This window comes from Terrapene carolina, unplaced genomic scaffold (genome assembly GCF_002925995.2).
Source record: "Terrapene carolina triunguis isolate 2854851 unplaced genomic scaffold, T_m_triunguis-2.0 Scaffold22, whole genome shotgun sequence".
NCBI classification, from domain to species: domain Eukaryota; kingdom Metazoa; phylum Chordata; order Testudines; family Emydidae; genus Terrapene; species Terrapene triunguis.
Window position 1 is genome coordinate 16642452 of NW_020664373.1, and position 19982 is coordinate 16662433.

General features: G+C 44.5%; 1 protein-coding gene across 1 annotated transcript in view; it reads left to right on the forward strand.

Annotated features, from left to right (window-relative positions):
- Positions 1-19982, forward strand: part of LOC112118062 (DNA polymerase alpha catalytic subunit) — a 349709-nt gene that overhangs the window by 236843 nt on the left and 92884 nt on the right. The window contains exon 35 of the mRNA XM_026648867.1: positions 19496-19612. Coding sequence (XP_026504652.1) covers positions 19496-19612 — 117 coding nt within the window. The remainder of the gene's footprint in view (positions 1-19495; positions 19613-19982) is intronic.

The following is a 19982-nucleotide window of genomic DNA, read 5'->3' on the forward strand; positions in this document are numbered from 1 at the left end:
TGTGACTATTAAGTTTGTTTACAGAGAAGCTGAACCTGCCACCGTTTCTTTACCCAGTTAATGTTGACTATCCTCTCCAGTTACATACCCCCTTCACCCCGTTTCCCCCCTTCCAACACACCTTTAAAAATAAAATAAATGGAACTTTGTTCATTAACACCGTTTTCTTTATTAAGGGTTTCGTGGTAAAGGGTTGAAACTGGGACGCAGACTGTGGTGGGGAGCGGGTGTAGTGATGGAAAGGATGCTACTAAACTCGAGGAATGACAGGCTCCTGCTCCTAGAGCGGTCCGCAGCGGTGGACTGGTTGTTTCAACGGAGCCTGCCACCCCTCCTTTTCGGGACTCTGTGTGTGGGGGCTATGTGACTTTGTGGTGGGGGAGGACAGTTACAGATCCCCTGCTGCGTGGCTCTGTCATCCAGGCTAAGGACTGCTGCATAAGATCTGTAAGCGCCCTTCCCCGCCACAAACTCACATAGCCCCCCCACACGGAACATGAAAACCACCTCCCAGACTGACCAGGGTGCCTAGTGACTGCAATGTGTGTGTGACCTGCTGCTGAAACTGCCCCCGTGTCTGTACCCTGGTAAAGGTGACTGTCCTCTCCAATTCCCAACCCCCTTTCCCCCCTTCAGACACACTCTTCTCTAAAAGAACCTGACGGAAACAGTAATTAAAAGAAACATATTTTTTTGTTAACAACTGCACAGGTAGGGGATGACACTGGGACGGGGGCTTGGGTGAGGTGCTTTTGGACTGAAGGAAAGGACTTATCAAAACTTTGGGAATGAGAGCCGTCTGGTACTTGAGCAGTCTGCAGGGATGGAGAGACTGTTTTCACGGCCCCTGCCGCCCCTCCTTCTTGGGACTTTGGGTGAGGGGGGGATGGGACTTTGTGGCGGGGGAGGGCGGTTAGAGAGAGACTGCAGCGGGGCTCTGTCCTCCTGCCTACAGTCCTGCAGAACACCTACAAGGCGCCGGAGCGTGTCCGTTTGCTCCCTCATTAGTCCAAGCAGCGTTTGAGTCGCCTGCTGGTCTTCCTGCCGCCACCTGTCCTCCTGTTGGCTGTGTGATCGCTGGTATTGCGACATGCTCTCCCTCCACTGGGTCTGCTGTGCCGCCTCAGCTCGGGAGCAGCCCATAAGTTCGGAGAACATCTCGTCCCGTGTCCTCCTCTTACGGCGCCTAATCTGTGCCAGCCTCTGGGAGGGGGATGCCGGGGTAGGTCGGGAGACACTCGCAGCTGTGGGATGGGAAAAAGGGAGTGAATTCCTCACAAAGATACATTTTTGTGAACAATGAACATAGTCTTTCTCTGTGAACAAGACCATGCACAGCACCTATCACATGCGCACTCAGGACAAGGTCGAATTTTCGGCCTTCCCATTCACTGCCTGGGGTCTTGGAGTACAGATCACACAAGCGGGGCAGGACAGCGGAATTCGGGTAGCAGGCGGACATGGTAAGCCGTAGACTTTTGGCTGCTGAAAGCTCAATTTATAGCAGTGCCCTCCTTTCACATTCAAAGCAATGCCCCTAGCGTTGGCCAGTTCCTGCTGCCGGCAATCCAGCCAGCATGAACTCTGCCCCTGTCCCACCCCCCTCGCAGCTGTCCCCGGGAAAGGTCCCTGTATGCTGCCCCTGTCCCGCCTCCACTGCGTGGCTGTAAACCGCCGGTTACACTTATGTAAAGGAACAGGCAAACAGTCCCAATACTAACATTCCCCTAATTTAAAGCAGGTCACCATGAGTGATATCACTCTGATGAGGATTTCGGACACTGAGAAAGACCGCATGCTGCGTGAATGCCAGCAAAAACCAGGGCCGTATGCGGCCATGCTGTACGAGGCACTGATCCCAGAGTACTTGCTGCTAGCCTGGCGCGGAAAAGTTTCCTACCATGGAGGACGCAATAAGGCCGCTCTCCCCAGGAACCTGATGCAAAGGCTCTCAAATTACCTCCAGGAGGATTTCAGCTCTATCCCCGGACATATTGACCTAATTTTCCAGTAGCTGCACTGGCAAGGACTAAAAAGTAGAGCGCCTAGGGCAAATTAATCATGAGAAACCGGACATTTTGAGATACTTTTGCAGTAGTTGCACTGGCAAGGACTAAAAAGTTAAGCGCCTAGGGCAAAGTAATCATGAAAAACCCATTGTTAATATTCCATTCCTGTTCTGTTCCAAATAAATGTTTACATGTTTAAAACACTTACCGACTGATCCTTCCCCTGATTCAGGGTCACGGTTAACGCCTTGGGAGGGTTGGTAGGGGATCTCCGTGAGGGTGATGAAGAGATCCTGGCTGTCGGGGAAATCAGCGTTGTAAGCGCTGTCAACTGCCTCGTCCTCCTCATCTCCTTCCTCATCTTCCCCGTCCGTGAACATCTCTGAGGAAGCGGCCGTCGACAATACCCCATCGTCAGAGTCCATGGTCAGTGGTGGGGTAGTGGTGGCGGCCGCACCTAGAATGCAATGCAGTGCCTCGTAGAAACGGCATGTCTGGGGCTGGGATCCGGAGCATCCATTTGCCGCTTTGGTCTTCTGGTAGCCTTGTCTCAGGTCCTTGATTTTCACGCGGCACTCCGTTGCATCCCGGCTGTATCCTCTCTCCGTCATGGCTTTGGAGATCTTCTCGTAGATCTTCGCATTCCGTTTTTTCGATCGCAGCTCCAAAAGCACGGACTCATCGCCCCACACAGCGATCAGATCCAAGACTTCCCAATCAGTCCATGCTGGGGCCCTCTTTCTATTCTGCGATTGCATGGTCACCTCTTCTGGAGAGCTCTGCATCGTTGCCAGTGCTGCTGAGCTCGCCACGATGTCCAAACAGGAAGTGAGATTCAAACTGCCCAGACAGGAAAAGGAATTCAAATTTTCCTGGGGCATTTCCTGTGTGGCTGGTCAGAGCATCCGAGCTCGGACTGCTGTCCAGAGCTTCAGAGTGGTGCACTGTGGGATAGCTCCCGGAGCTATTAGCGTCAAATTCCATCCGCACCTACCCAAATTCGACATGGCCATGTCGAATTTAGCGCTACTCCCCTCGTCGGGGAGGAGTACAGAAATCGATTTAAAGAGACCTCTATGTCGAACTAAATAGCTTCGTTGTGTGGACGGGTGCAGGGTTAATTCGATTTAACGCTGCTAAATTCGACATAATCTCCCAGTGTAGACTAGGCCTAAGTAATGTTTAGAATCCCCTGTAGCCATACTATCCAGGTATTTGAAGTGCCCAGTGCACTCCAGTCTGCCTCAGATTTGGGTAGGAATATCTTTGCTTTTTCAGCAGATTGAGATGTCACTACTGTCTTTTTCTTTTCATGTGCTATCTTTAGACCTAACTTTTCCGCTTCCATTGCTAGACTTTTTGACAACTTTTGTACCTCTTCTTGCAACATTAGGTCAGTATCATTGGTGAAGCACAGATGACTAATTTTTTGTCCATTGACGGATAGGACCTTGTATAGGTTTCCATCAATGGCTCTTCTTAAAATTTCTTCAAGATAACAGTGGGGGTCGGTGATAGCATGCAATCGTCTCTGACACCTATCCTCAAGTCAAACCAACTACTTTGCTCACGCTCCACAAAAAATGAAACTGTCACATTTCCATAGTAATTTTATATCAGCCTTATTACATTTTCACCAGCTGTCATCAACTGCAGGATTGCCCAAAACGGTTTGTGCCACATGCAGTTAAACACCTTAGCAAAATACAAAAAGACATAAACCATCTTCCCATGTTCTCCAGCACTCTCTCACATAGCACATGCAGATTGAATATTTGCTGCACTCTACCCCTTTGGGCTTCAACTTGGCTTGTTCTTCATCCATAAGGCAGATTTGGTCAACATAGTGTGAAGGGGTTATTCAAGTAATTGGCAGTACTTGACTAACAATGGACTTTGGGAGACGCCAATCCACATCTGAGCTTTCCTGGGAACGTTCAAACTAACATGTAAACAATAGCATCAGCCTGCAAAAAGCTGAATCATCCATAGACATGTGACTTGCCCAGGTGGCTAGAGACCCCATCTTGTGGCTGTGATGCACAAGAGAGGGAATATAAAAGGCCCTGGAAACCCCTCCATTTTGTGTTCAGCTGGCTCAAAAGATAGCCTCTCCACCCCAAAGAGATGCCTGAAAGAAACTGGAACGAAGGACAGTAACTACAGGGGTGTGATTGATTGCTGGACCCAGACTAGGAAGGAGTCTAGTCTGTGAAAGAAGCTTATTGGAACATCTCTGAGTGTGAGATTTACCTGCATTTAGTTTCCTACTGTATTAGGCTTAGACTTGTGTGATTTTGTTTTATTTTGCTTGGTAATTTACTTTGTTCTGTCTATTACTTGGAACCACTTAAATCCTACTTTTTATATTTAATAAAATCACGTTTTACTTATTAATTAACCAGAGCAAGTAATTAATACCTGGGGGAGCAAACAGCTGTGCATATCTCTCTGAGTGTTATAGAGGGCGAACAATTTATGAGTTTACCCTGTATACGTTTTATACAGAGTAAAACAGATTTATTTGGGGGTTTGGATCCCATTGGGAACTGGGTATCTGGGTGTTGGAGACAGGAGCACTTCTTAAGCTGTTTTCAGTTAAGCCTGCAGCTTTTGGGGGATGTGGTTCAGACCTGGGTCTGTGTTTGCAGCAGGCTAGCGTGTCTGGCTCAACAAGAAAGGGTACTGAAGTCCCAAGCTGCCAGGGAAAACGGGCTCAGAGGTAGTCTCAGCACATCAGGTGGCAGTCCCAAGGGGGGTCTCTGTGATCCAACCCATCACACCTGGACTACAGAGTCTCAGTCTCTCTCTCTCCCTATAGTGACTGTTCCAGTATAGATAAATACTTAAATAGTCATTGGGACAGAGAGAGAATGACTCTGTAATCCAGTGATGAAGGCACCCAAATTCACAGGCTCTTCCCTATTTTAAGAAAAATCGGATAAGAGAGTGGCACACAGGGCATCCAAACTGAAGTAGTTCCTGTCATCTCCACACAGTACCTCGAAAAGGGACTACAAGCCCAACTACATGCACAAATTTTCCTTTAGTCTATCCTCATCACGGAAGTTGAAAGGAAAGCAGACAGGTACGTCAGAGGAAAACCCTGCAACTGTGGATCAGGAAGTAAAGCCAGAGGTAGCTGCAATAGCTCTAGGAGCTGACTATGAAAGACTGTGCCTCCTACCCAATTTGAATCTAGGAAGCAGAATATCCACTTCTTTGAAGAATGGTCTTTTGACCACAGACACCTAACTTGTTTTAAGACTGAGCTTGATAAGTTTATGGAGCGGATGGTATAATGAGATTGCCTACAGTGGCATATGACTATCCGTAAATATCTCCAAAGTCTGATGATGGGACACTAGCTGGGGAGGCCTCAGGTGTGTGGCTGGTGGGCATTCCCCACATGCTCAGGGTCTAACTGATCACCATAATTGGGGGGGGAGGGCGATTTTCTCCCTGGTCTCCCTGGCAGAGACCCTGGGGATTGCCTTCTTCTGCAGCTTGAGGCATGGGTCACTTGCTGGTTTGATCTAGAGTAAATGGTGGAGTCTTTCTTCCTTGATTAGTTTAAATCAAGGATTTCAGTAATTCAGCCAGAGGTTATGGGCCTACCTCCTGAGGGGATGCGTGAGGTTCTGTGGTCTGCAATGAGCAGGATGTCAGACTGGATGATCATGATGGTCCCTTTTGGCCTTAAAGTCTATGAGTCTATATGGGTGAGAAAGGTTGTGTATTTCACTAGCTAAGAGCCCCACACTGTCCCTACATCCAGTCACCTATCTGGAGTAGTAAGAATGAGAGCTCTCTCTTTCTGGCTACAAGAGCAATAGAATTGGTTCTTTCAGAAGGAAGGTTCTTCTGGATAATGAAAAATATGGAGTGTGCAGCCTGAAGTGCTGGAGAAAAAGAGGTTTAGAGCATCTTGGACTTTGAACAGCTCAACAAATGGATGAAGAAAACAAGATTTTGTATGGACTCCATAGCCTTGGCAGTAACAACCCTATCCAAAGGGATTTTGTTACCTCATTGGACTTAGCAGATGCTTTTCATCAGCTCCCAGAGTCTTTACCAGATGCTAGTGGTGGTCATAGCCAGTCTCAGAGCCCTAACCTGTATTTCTTCCTAAACTACATTTTTTATCAGAGCCCTGACCAAAGAAGCAGCTCACAGCACCACAGTTCCAGAATTAGAGTTGGTTCAAGCACATGAGTTTGTGATAAACAGTAGGAAGAGCTTTTTTATCCCTTCCCTTCCACAAAGAGACACATCTGTGGCCAAGGTTTTCCCCTTACTGGACAGAACCTGATATTCATGCTTGGAAGGAATCCAAGATTGTTCATCTCTCAGTGTCTGAAGCTACTAGGCCTTCTGGTTTCATGTATAACAATTATACTATGCACAAGATTCCATATTAGGCATCTCCAGAAGGTGTGGAACTACTCACTGGAATGCGTGATAGATCAGTGCTGGTTCCATACTACATGCTGGAATCTCTCAGTTGGTGGACGATCCCAGGGAGTGTCTGCAGGGATCTTCCTATCTGTCCTCCAGGCCCTCGGGTACTCCTTACAGATGCCAGCTTAATGGGGGTGGGGAGCACATCTGGAACACAGTACACCTCACGGCACATGGAACTCCATAGACTAGAATGAGAGCATCAACCTCTTGAAGCTAAAAGTGGTGAAACTAGCCTTCATTTCACCACCTCATCCAGTCAGACAGTACCACAGAGGCATACCTCACCAACCAAGGGGGAATTTGAAGCTCAACTCTACACTTGGCAGCGATGGAAATAATGGAATGGGCTGAAGAGAATCTGGCTTCTGTAAGAACGAGTCACATGAAGGGAGAAATAGACATGAAGGCAGATTGGCCCAACAGACATACAGTCAACAACTCAGAATGGTGACTAGTTCCAGCTGTCTATCTGTTTGCCAGTCACAAGAACAAAAAGTTACCAAAGTACTTCATCAAGGAAGCAGATCCCAGGTCACTTGGCTGAAGGGCTTGCTTTCACATTCCCACCACTTCCACCTTCTAGAGGAGGTGATTCAGAAGATAAGGCAAGAGGTAGCAAAGGTGATATATAGTTCTAGCTCTACACTGGCCACCGAGACCATCTTTTATTGTACCCGGTAGACTTGACGTTGGAACCCCCACAGCATCTACCAGAATCTGAACATCTTTCACCAAGGTCCTGTTCTCCAGGCCATCTCCAACTGACAGCATGACTATTGAGAGGGAGCTGTTAATTGCTTTGAATTATCCTCCAAAGTAAGTGGAGTGGGATTCTACTGGCCTCCAGATGCTTTTCAGTGCTAAAGACCACCTCCTCCGTCTGGTCATGGGTTAGCTCATAATGTCAAGAAAGCAGAAACCTCAAGGATCCTGGTATTCCAGCAATTCTGGATTTTCTTCAAGATGGAATGGACAAGGGTCTTCCGCCCAACATCATAGCATTTCAGGTGTCAGCCATAAGTAGTGTCTTGCGTGCAGAATCCTCAAGCTCTTTAGTCAAAAATCCTCAAGTCTCAAGATTTCTCAGAGACGTGGTCAGAACAATCGTTCCTAAGTGGGATCTGCCATTGGTTGTAAAAGCTCTAACCACCCACTCTTTGAACCACTAACAGTGGTCACACCACTCTATTTTCTCTATCAAAACACCTGCTTGATCGCTATCGTATCTGCTGGATGAGACTCGGAGTTAGCAGCTCTATCCACATGCGAACTATATTGTGTGTACCACAATGACAAGTGGTTTTAAAAAATCCAGAGCCTCTTGCCAAACGTGATTCCTTTTTCCATATGTCACAGTAAGTGATACTCCCATCATTCTGTCCAAATCCTGTGCCTTACTGAAGTCTGTGGCATAATGTGGATATATAGAGAGCACTAAAGATCTAGCTTAGTTTACAAGAAGATTAGGCTCCTTGTTCATGTTCTTTCCCCCAAAGTGCCAAGGTCTCTGGGCATACAAAGTATCCTTGGACAGATAATTAAGTTATGCATTGTGGAGGTATACAAGCCATCAGGTGAATGTATTCCTTAAGAAATGGAATCAAAACACACACTACGAGAACTTTGGTGACTCTAAACAGAAGGAGCTTGTGCTTCAACTGTCAGGAAGTCTACAGAGCAGCAATGTATCTTCTATCAACACCTTTAGTAAACATTATAAGGTGAATTTTCTGTCCTGCTAAGGCCTCCTTAGAAAAGAAAGTGCTGCATGCGATGAGCTATGGTAAATAACTTACCATTCATGCATTTAGTTTCAAGGGTATACCTCTCTTTTTCAGTATGTTTGTTTATCCCTCCCTGCTTACTATTCATTGCTCACTACTTCCCATACATCAGAGAATTGTGGGAGACATTAGGCTGCAGAATGGGAAATTTCTTACCCAATAATTTCCTTTCTGCTAGCAGTGTCTCCTGTGATTCTACAATCCATGGTGTGGCTTCATTAGCCAACAGACCCCATTTAATTTTAAGTCTGTAGTTTTGTGTGCTAGTTAGCCTACTGTACACAGTTCACTGATTAGCAACAATAACTTCAATGCCAATCATCTTATAAGAATTTTTACAAGCCAGAGAATGTTGTGACATGTTGCAAGCAGAACTGCAGAGAGGAGAACAGCTCTGTTATGGGACATGTTGCAAGCAGACAGGAAGTTATCCGGTAAGAAATTTTCCATTCTGGGACTAACTTCTTCTCCCAGTCTGCCCTCCTTCCTTCCAGATAAATTCTTTAAGGACAATTACAGCTGTGCTCTGTGCTCCTGTATTGGACTTGTTATGCATAGTAGTGCCATCTAAGGTTGCTAGCTAAACTAATTCTATTGCCAATAAGATTGTGTTTTATACAGCTTCAGAAATAGTCTTTGTGTGGACAGACAAAAGGAGCATGGTGAAGCTCTGGAGCCCCAGCTCATGTCTGAAGTGTGTCCAGTGTCTGATGAGAAAGGGGGCAAAGTACATTGGGCTGGGTAGGAGGAAAGGTTGGGCCCAGAAAGGAAAATTTTAGTCATCTGAACGAGTTTATCAATCTTTAAATGTATGACTTTTTTCCCTACAACACATTTTCTGAAATTTTTCTCCACTCTAGTTTTCAATGTTCCAAACAGTGCATCCTCTGTGACCTCCTATGTGCTTTGATCATCCTCAGTAATTCCTTTTCCTCATGTTTACACCCTTTAACTGTGTAATTATTATGTTGTTACTCCTTCCTTATTCATCACTTAAACTATACATATTTAGTTTCTTTAAACTTAAATGTATACATGTATTATTCAGTATCTTTAGTCCCTGACAATATTTTTTTCTTTTCTCTCCCTTTTGTCAGTTTTTATCTTTCCAATTAATGAGGTGCCCAGAATTAAATGCAATACTCCAGATTCATATATGTTTGAATACATCATACATGTATAGATAGCAAGTATATTTCCTTTTTTGTGCTGTTGCCTTTCAGATGCTTTTCTAACTTCCTGTCCATTATCATCTCTGTCTTTTTCAGCATTATCTTCCTTCCACCTATTGAATATCTGCATTTTGGATTTTTTGTGTAGCACTATTAGTTTTACACATTTGCTGGAGCTAGCTGGAAATTTTCTGTTGGAATGATTTTTTGACAGAAGATGCACTTTCCACAAAATCTAAATTACACAGAAAATTTTCAGTTTTTCTTCGAAATTGTTAACAGATCTGTGGCTCCCCGATTCCATGGCAGCCCACCAGGTTGAGTGATGGGGAGCCCAGGCTTCCAAGCTCCACAGCTCTGGAGCAGCCTCTAGGTGGGCTCCTGCAAAGCTGGGGTTCCAGGCTCCCTGGCTCTGCTGTAGTCCGCCAGGGATCCTGTGTAGCAATATTTAATTTCAGAAACACTTATATGGTTCCACTGTGGGAATGTTTTGTTATTTCCAAGACAAAATATTGCAGAATATCCATACTATGAAGGGAAAAAATTGAGTTTAGGGGTTTCCATCCTGAATCAGACCAAAAAAATTCCAAAAACTAGAAATTGATGGTAAAATTGAAATTCTGTTTCCCAGGCAACTCTAGCATTTACCTTTTTACTTGGAAGTTCCCTGCTTGGAGTATCATGGAGCTGCTGATATACAGTAGTTCCCCCTCTTGCATATGCATGCCCAGCAGTAGATGGAGCTACCAGGCTGTAGAATATACTTGTTTTCTTGCAACTGACTGCCCGAGCATTTGTCTTGTCTTTTGTTTTCTCTGTGGTTTTTGGTTTTGAGATTTGACCATTTTTTGTTCTTGTGGAAGTTAGGTGCTGTCAAAATTTCTTAATGTGTTCATGCACTAAGCAAAACAAACTTTTTTGTATTTAAACAAAATCCAACAATGTTTCAATAATAACTCAATTTGCTCACTATTAATATGTAGAATGAGGACCCATTTCTTATTAGAAAAGGCCTCAAAAAAAGTCTTATAGTTTGGCTTATCATAGGATACATTGCATAACATCTGACTATTTTATGCCATACATAAGTATCACTGGCTGAGTTAATATCAACCTAAGTAATTGCTAAAATGAAGCCTATCTGAAGCATACCATTGAGCACATTACAAGATATCCAAAGTGTTGCTGTATTAGAGAATAATCATCATGCTCAGCTAGTTAAGATAGCAAGTTTACAATAGGATAATATTTGTAATGCTTGTCTAACTGCAGTATGCAAAAAGCTAGACTATCAACAACAGACTTAAGAAGAGAAAGCAGTACTTTTCACTTGCAATTCTTTTCTCCGTTAGCTATACTTAGTGGACACAGTATAATTCAGGGATTTTCTTTTACATCACACATTTTCTCCAATCTCCTTGTCTTACATTTCTCACACTTAGTTGGGCATTTGAATCAAGAATTGTTAGAATCACTAGACTTGTCAACGTTGTTATCATGGTAGTCAGTGGTGAAGACACCAAGCAAATTCAAAACTGAGGGTTTCCTGCCATAATTTTATTTGCTATTTCACAAATTAATTTAAAGACTTAACAATAGCTGCTGGGAAATGAAGGACTGGTTTTGTTTGGTCAGCAAAGACAATGGGCATGAGTCAAGGGTTAACAATAATGCATTTGAATAAATTGAAACTAAACAGAGTGCATATGTTGAATTTGATTGCAACATGAATGTCCTTGGAAAAGTTTTTTGTTTAAAGCAAATCAAGACCAGAGCTTAATTATCAAAGCAAAACAAGAGACATAAAGAGCTACATGCTTTTAATATTGCTTTTTTCAAAAATAGCTCCCTTCACACATTTATCTACATGTTTAATTTCCATGCATAATAGCACTAGTTATTGTTGTCATTTGTAAAGAGAGATTAACAGATAGTAAGTACAAACAAACGCAAATAAGTACTGAATAGCGAGGTGACAAAGAAGAAAAGACCTCTTTAATGTTAATTATAACTGGTAGGAAGTCTAGACAAATTACATTATCTGTTTTCTATATGAATTGAAGGGACATTTAGTCAGTATCTGTGTCAGAGATACAGTTGGGTATTTGCTTTAAATGCAGGTGACTTGACAACTTAGCACTTCCCCGGTTTTTAACATACCTCAGTGAACTATGGAATTGTAATTTATCTAGAAAAATAAGTTTCAGCTACGTATGTCAATAACTAGACATTTCTTAATAATTAGAAGCAAAAGAAGAATATTAATGAGTTGTAGAATGTTGATTTAAAATATGGTGATTGTTTTCAGTTTGGTTGTCAGTCTGTTGATTCTTGTTTTCCTTAAATGCATTGTGTGACCTGTAAAGTTCATAGTTCTTTCTTAAGCAGTGAATAAAAAGAAGTAGTTACATAAAGAAATTTGCTTCAAGTGTAATTACTACATGATAGGTTTGGTGGCCCTTTTTATGTACTTCTTAGTGAAATAATATAAACAGCTCCTTACAAATGAATCATTTTTATGTGGCTCTTCAAATCCTTGATCATTGGCCCTGAATGCCAACAGTTGGCAGAAAGCAAGCAAAAGAGGTGGGAGATTGTCACATTCCAGGGTGCAGTCCAGACCAGTGAGGAGTTGTCACTGCCTGCCCTGCAACCTTGGGTGTTTCACAATGCTTTGCTGCTGTAGCTGTCAGCCTGGGCTGCTCCCAAACAGCATACAGGTCACACCCTGATTGTCTATGTATAGCTACAGCCCTGGTCCAGCAACTCTGACCCCAGTACCCAATCAGCAATACACCCAGCTACACTCTGGCTTTCAGCAGCCTTGGTTACTATCTACAGGGTGACCCCAGCACACTCCCAGTCCCAAATTTTCCCTCAAAATGTGTGTTCTTCACTGTCCAGCCCTCTTCTGGACAGTTCAGATATTAGAGGTCCATTTCCCCTGTAAAGGGTCAATATTCAATAGTTTGCTATTTTTACTGGAGTTATCAAACAGTTCAGTGTAAACACAACAGTGGATTAGTTTTGATTAAAAATAAAGCAAATTTATTTAACTACAAAAAGAGACTTAAAGTGAGTACAAGGCATTAAAGACAGAAATGCTTACAAGAAAATAAAGAGAGAATGCTTTCTAGTAACTAAAACTTAACAAACTAGACTTGGTTCAAGGTCAAATCCTTACCACATGTTCCCAGCAACAGGACTGACCAAATCAGGGGTGGGCAAACTTTTTGGCCTGAGGGCCACATCGGGTTTCCAAAATTGTATGGAGGGCCGGTTAGCGGAGGCTGTGCCACCCCAAACAGCCAGGCATGGCCCGGCCCCGCCCCCTATCTGACCCCTCCTGCTTCTCGCCCCCTGACGGCCACCCCGGGACTCCTGCCCCATCCAACCACCCCTTCTCCCTGACCACCCCCGGAACCCCTGCCCCTGACTGCCCCCCGCCGCCCCATCCAACCCCTCCTCTCATTCCTGACTGCCCCCCAGGGACCCCTGCCCCACCCAACCACCCCTTCTCCCTGTCACCTGACCACCCCCGGAACCCCTGCCCCTGACTGCCCCCTGCCACCCCATCCAATCCCCCCCTTCCTGACTGCCCCCAGGGACCCCTGTCCCCATTCAACCCCCCTGTTCCCTGCCCTCTGATTGCCCCCACCCCTATTCACACCCCCTCCCCCTGTCCACCACCCCGAACTCCCCTGCCCTCTATCCAACCCCACAGTCCCTGCCCCCTTACCACGCTTCCTGGTAGCTGGCAGCGCTACAGCTGCGCCGCCCAGAGCACCAGGACAGGCAGTTGTGCCGCCTGGCTTGAGCCACCACGCAGCACAGAGCACCAGGTCAGGATGCGGCTCTGCAGCTGCACTGCCCCAGGAGCTCGCAGCCCCGCCGCCCAGAGCATTGTCCAGCAAGCCATTGAGGATCAGCTCTTCAATGGCCAAATGCTGTTCTCTGACAAGACTGACTAGACACTCCACTCCTTCAAGGTCTCTAGGCTACCATGTGGTCCTTGAAGATAGGCTAGCCTGCTTTCACAATGCTTGGGGCTTGACACTGACAGCTAGGTCCTAAGCACTGTCAGATCAGGTTAGGCCAGCTAGTTCCTCTCCACATCTCCTCTCCATCCTCTCTCCCCATCTCTCTTCAGGGACCCATCTCACAAGATACTGCTCCTTAAGCAGGTCTGCTCTCTACTTTGGGAGTGATGGACGAGTTTCCGCTGGAACACTGTCATCATGGCTTCTACTCCTGGGACTTTCTGGTACCAAATCAAAGGGAGGGGTAAGTCCCATCCTCGACTTTTGCGACCTCAACAAATATATCAGGTACATGACATTCCGAATGGTCATTCCATTTACTATTCTCCCTGTTGCATCTCAGAACAACTGGCTTGCTGCTCTGGACCTTCAGGACACCTACTTTCATGCGGCGATTTTGCCAAACCATAGAAAGTTCCTTTGTTTCGTCGTCATGGAACACCACTTTCTGCACAGAGTACTTCTATTCTGCCTCTCTTCTGCTTCCGAGTTTTTATCAAATGCATGGTCGTTATTACAGCATACCTCTGGAAGAAGAAAATTCACATCTTCCCATATTTGAACGACTGGTTACTGAGGGGTAGATCCAGAGAGGAAGTTCTTGCTCATGTTGGAACCACACTGCACTTACTCGACCATCTGGTCTCATCCTAAACACCAGAAAGTCAACCTTGGCTCCCACTCAGAAAATCTAGTTCATTGGGACCTTGTTAGATTCCACTAAGTCGAAAGCATTTCTGCCGACTTACCATTTTCAGACAGTTTGCCACCTGTGCCTCAGTCTGCAGTTTCAGCCTTCCACAATAGTTTGGACAAGTCTCCGGCTCTTGGGCCAGATGGCCACTTGCACACAGGTGGTCCAGTTTGCAAGGTTGCACCTTTGCCCCCTTTATATGTGGCTCAGGACTGTTTACTGTCCCACTCTTCACCCTTTAGATAGACTGATTCATCTTCCTCCACTGGTCCTGGACTCCTTGCAGTGGTGGATGAATCCAGAGAACATTTGCCAAGGCATTCCCTTTGTCTGGCCCTTGCCAACCATGTTGGTTGTTACCGAGACCTCCTTGATAGGTTATGGGGAACACCTGGGAGTCTCTGAAAATACAGGGGCTGTGGTCGGAGCAAGAGGTCTCACTCTAAATCAACATTCTGGAGCTTCAGGCCACCTACAATGCATGCCATACTTCTCAGGACCACATCAGAGACTCCGTAGTTCACATACTTACCGACAATTTTGCTGTAATGTACTATGTGAACAAACAAGAAGGAGCACACTCCAGGTTGCTTTGTCTAGAAGCGATCTGGCTGTGACAGTTCTGCATTGAGGAAAACATTACTCTGATAGCCATTCACTTGCCCGAGGTTCAGAATCATCTCGCGTACCATCGCATCAGGTATTTTTCCTGAGTCATGAGTGGTCTCTGAGGACAAATGTACTCTGGGTCATCTTCACAGTTTGGGGCGTCCCAGCAATAAACCTGTTTGCTACAAGGGATAACAGGAAATGTCTGTTCTGCTTTTGAGGGGGCCTCAGTCCAATGCTTTCCACCTCAGCTGGCAGTCAGCTGTTCTGTATGCCATTCCCTCAATCATGCCTCAGGTCATCCTCAAGCTCAAGGTGGATTGGGCCAAGCTAATTATCATTGCCCCTGCGTGGCTGAGGCAGAGCTGGTTCTCCTACCTTCATGCACTGTCTGTTCAGCATCCCAAACCACTTCCTTACCATCCCAACTTACTCAGAACCAAGGCCGCTCCTTACGTCCTATCTTCAGCTCCCTGCATGTCGTGGCATGGCTGCTGCATGGCTGAATAAAGAGGAAGAGCGGTGTTCGGACGCTGTCCAGCAAGTCCTCCTTAACAATAGAAATCTCTCCACCAGAATGGCCTATTCAGTGAATTGGAAGAGATTTTTGGTGTGGTCATTTGTTGCGGAATACAAACATTGCTGGTCTCTCTTCAGGACATTTTGAAGTACTTGCTGCACCTTCAATCGTTGGGGCTTGCGTTTAGTTCATTGAAACTGCATCTGGCAGCAATATTGGCATTTCATCCCCCCATTCAGGAAAGATCCGTCTTCTCCAATGCCATGCCATCATATGCAGATTGCATGAAGGGTCAAGAGGTCTCTTCGCAGACAGTCTCCAAATGCATATGAAATAGCTTTGGCTCTGCCTCCTCAGCGGGTGAGAGTTCATTCTATGAGGGCACAAGCAGCATCCATAGCATTTCTCAGAGACCTTTCTGTATTGCACATTTGCACGGCTGCTACATGGTCATTGATGCATACATTCATGAACCATTACGCCATAACTGCTTCTTCCAGGGGGATGCAAGGTGAAACAGTCCTGCAGTCTTTGTTTAGGTAGACTCCAAGCCTTGCCTCCTAGGGGCGGAGGGGACGGCTTGTAAGTCACTTAGGTGGAATATACAGCCGCAGCTACTTGAAGAAGAAACAGTTACTTACTGTAACTGTGGTACTTTGGAGATGTGATGCAGATGTGTATTCCACGACCCACCCTCTGTCCTCTCTGCATCGGAGTCTCATTTCTGGGCATTTTGAGGTGAAGGAACTGAGAGAGGGTCAGGGCAGAGCTGCCTTATGTAGCCAAGTGAGGAGCTACAGCCATGAGGTGTGAACGCCACCCCTCTACGGGTACTGCTACATAAATTTCTCCAGCTCTGGTGCACTGGGCACGCACACATCTAAGTGGAGTACAGGTCTGCATCACGTCTTGAAGAACCACAGTTACATTAAGTAACCGTTTCTTCCTTTGTTGAGGATAGACTTGTTTAACAACTTGTGCCTTGTCACAGCTGTGTGGGTTTGAACATGTGCTAACAAACATCATACAGGGGGTATTCTTAACTTTACATATAATGTTGCCACGTATGTTTCATCATGATATTATTGACCAGTAAGTTATTAGCTTTCAAATGATACCTCACAAGGCATATGTTGTACTCTCTCTCTCTGGACCAAGTAATATTTAAGTATTTATACAAAGTGGAAAAACTTCAACAGGAGAGATTGAAAGAGTTCCACCCCCCCTTCCCCCGAATAGCCCGGTGATTAGGACACTTACCTGGGATGTGGGATACTTGGTTTGAAGTCCCTGTTACAGAGTGGTAAAATTAACCTGAGTCTCCTAAAATGCTGAGCCCTGGCACCTCTAAGATTGGCAGTTCATAGCCCCAGCACCTCTGGGCTTGCTGCAGTTATTAAAGTAAAAAATTGCTTGAGTCCCGGCATCTCTTTTATTACAAATTAAGCACCAGTCTTTTGCATACCAGGTGAGTGCCTTAACCAGTGGGTAATTAGGTACAAAGGGATACCACCTCCTCCTCTTTTCTGAATGGCACCTAAATCTCCTTGTGAATCTAGCCCGGGAAAAAAAAAATTGGCTGAAACTATTTGACGAATTTGGGTCAAAATCATGAATAGTTTAGAGTTGACTGAAACTGCATTCTTTTCAAATACACTATTCAGGAAAAAAAATGTGCCCAGTCTTAGTGAGACCTTTCCTCATTAGATAAATGTATGACAATCTGTCCCTTGCATTGGTGTCTTCCTAATCTGGTAGTTATTGTTTTAAGGCCTGAAGCATGAGGTTTAATATCCCTTCCATAATTTTTGTTTTTATCTATTATGATAACTCTGGGTATAAATACCCACTCTTTTAAATCTTAAATTCTTTGTCTGATTGACTTCCTGTAGTAATGAGTTCCATGGTTCAATCACTTGTGTTAAAAAGTGTTTTTCTTTTTTTTTATTGTTTTTTTTTTACGTTCTCATCTTTTAATTTCATTGGATGTTCCCTTGTTTTTGTGTTATGAGACAGGGTGAATAGAAGTTCCCAATCTACCATCTCTGTCTATACCATGACAGGACTAGAAGGGATCTCCCGGGTCACTGAGTCCAGTCCCCTGCTATCATAGGCAATACCTCTTATAATTATGTTCATAAACTTGCAACTATCCATCTTAAAACTAGTTAGTTTGTTTGTTCCCACAACTCCTGTTGGAAGGCTGTAACAGAACCTCGCTCCTCTGATGGTTAGAAAACTTCTAATTTACAGCCTACATTTATTCATGGCTAGTTTATACCCATTTGTTCTTGTGCCAATGTTGTCCTTTAGCTTAAATAACTCTTCTCCCTCTCTGGTATCTACCCCCTCCCTTGTGTATTTATAGGGAGTAATCATATTCGTTTATCTTTCAAGTGTGAAGAAAATCAGTCCAGTAGTTTTTAAATGAAGAGTGCTTAAATTTGGCATTTTCACACATGTGGTTTAAAAATTTTTGGATTTTGGCTGCCCCCAAGTCAGTTAAATATGAGTCATTTATAGATGTGCTGCAATTTAGTAGCACTTTTACTTTTTTTTTTTTTTTTTTTTTATAATCTGAGTACATGTGTGGAGATTTATATGTAAAACTGGAGCTGAGAACTAAGGGCCTGAACCAAACCTGTTCAAGTCAATAGAGTCACCATTGACTTCAATGGGCTTTGGATCAGGCCTGAACTCCGGAACTTCCAAAAGTTAAGGCTTCAACTGAAGCATTAACATAGCCTGTATTGTTCGATGTAGCTTAAGAATCCTAAGAACTAGTTAATAGCTGTTTACATTTAACCATGAAAATGGCACTAAAAAAGGACTACATAGGTGTATAGCTAACCCTGAAGGAGATACCTTAACTCTTGGAATTTCCAGACCTTTGAACATTTAATTTTATATTAATACTAATTTTATATTTAACTAATTGCATTTTCTAAAAGTTAAACCCACTGAGCAAGTGTTATAAACCAGAAATGTTCAAAAAGAGTTTTCTCTGTCATTGTGTGTCTGAATAGTCTCTTATTTTTCTGCCCTCTTTATGGTTATTGTGTATACTACAAATTCTGCATAGAAATTCTGCAGTGTTGTGGAATTTGCCTCTAGCATGATGTTCTTCAGAAAAACCTTCCCTGTCCTGCATGGAGGTGCATAAAACCCTCCCTTGAGAGCACAGGTAGTGCATTAATAGATGCTGTGCTTGTACTGCCTGGACATAAACAGGGAGCATTGCACTAGCCTCAGGAGTGCTTCCACTCTTCACTCTTCTGCTTACCTCTGTGTTCTTGAGAGAGAGATTCTGCACACTTTGACTGGGCCATGTCAGAACAAGCAGGGCCAGATTTTTTTTGCTCAGCCAGACAGATTAGGGAATGCTTTGTAATCATGTCTATCAGTGTTGGATTTGCTGGGTCCTCCTGTGGAAGAGTCACTGCTTATCACTAGGGAATCCACCAAAATAGATCCATATTGTAATCCCTTAGTTCCCCCTTAAATCTCAAGCAAGCAAATTATGTCAGTACCCCGTGAAGCAATACTGAACGGGTGTTGGAGGGAGATGTAAAATAAGAGTCATGAATGAGACAATTAGCCGGACCTCTGTGGGGTCTATATGGCAATTTCTTAAGATTAATGTGGATATAGATAGGTTATGCTTGCTAGAAGCCAGCGAATGAAAAGAAACTTGTTTTGCCAGTCTGTCATGCTGCCCCAGAATTGTCCTGCTACTACATTAGTGTTGCTTCGCTGCACAGTTGTGGAAGAGGAAAGTAGATGCAGAATACACACCTCGGGTTATGCATCTGTTAAGCATAGAATGCAGTATGTTGTGGCAGTAGGGGAAGTGTGTTGTATAGTGAGTAGACCAAGGAATTTGAGGTCAGGACTGCTTGGTTCTTTTCTTGGCACTACCACTTACTAGCTTACCTTGGGCAAGTACCTTGACCTCTCTGTAGTTCAGTGGCTACATCTTTAAAATGGGTATTATTTATAATACCAACCTCCCAGGGGATGTTGAGGCTTACTAGTTAGTGTATTCCTAGAGTACTTTATCATCAGAGAGAGTATCTCCTTTTTAAACATTGTTAAAATCATCTAGGTAGAGTTCAACGTTTGGGTGGGGAAAAGGAAGTAGTAGTTTTGAATTAATCATAGTAAAGTTTATTTTATCCTCTCTTTTCCCTTCTCCTTCTGCAGAGTTGGTTAATATGTGAGGAGCCGACTTGCCAGAATCGAACCCGTCGCCTTCCCCTCAGTTTCTCCCAGAATGGTGCTTTATGTCAGGCCTGTAAGAAGGCTATCCTCAGACCTGAAGTAAGTACCAAAAGCATCACCCTAATACAGTGGTGTACACTTTGTGACCCAGGGGGTCCTGAAGCTCTGAAAAGTCTAAATGTGGCCCTTGAAGACAACTGTATTAAGAAGAAAATGTTATATGATTAAGCGAAAATGTGTTTCTTGAGCTATGCACTGCCAGCTTTAAACTGTTTGTATCAGCCTCGTTGCTGTGGACTGGAAGTAGAGGGTTTTGCCTCCCATTGCTTTCCCTGCAGCCACAGAAGCAGCTCGGAACGTTCAGAGCAGTTCCTTTCCCTCTTGCAGCTTCTCAGCAGTTCCCCTGCTGGCCACCTCCTGCATCACAGGACGAAGGAGAGTAGGCTCTGGCTGCTCTGTTTTCTGCTTC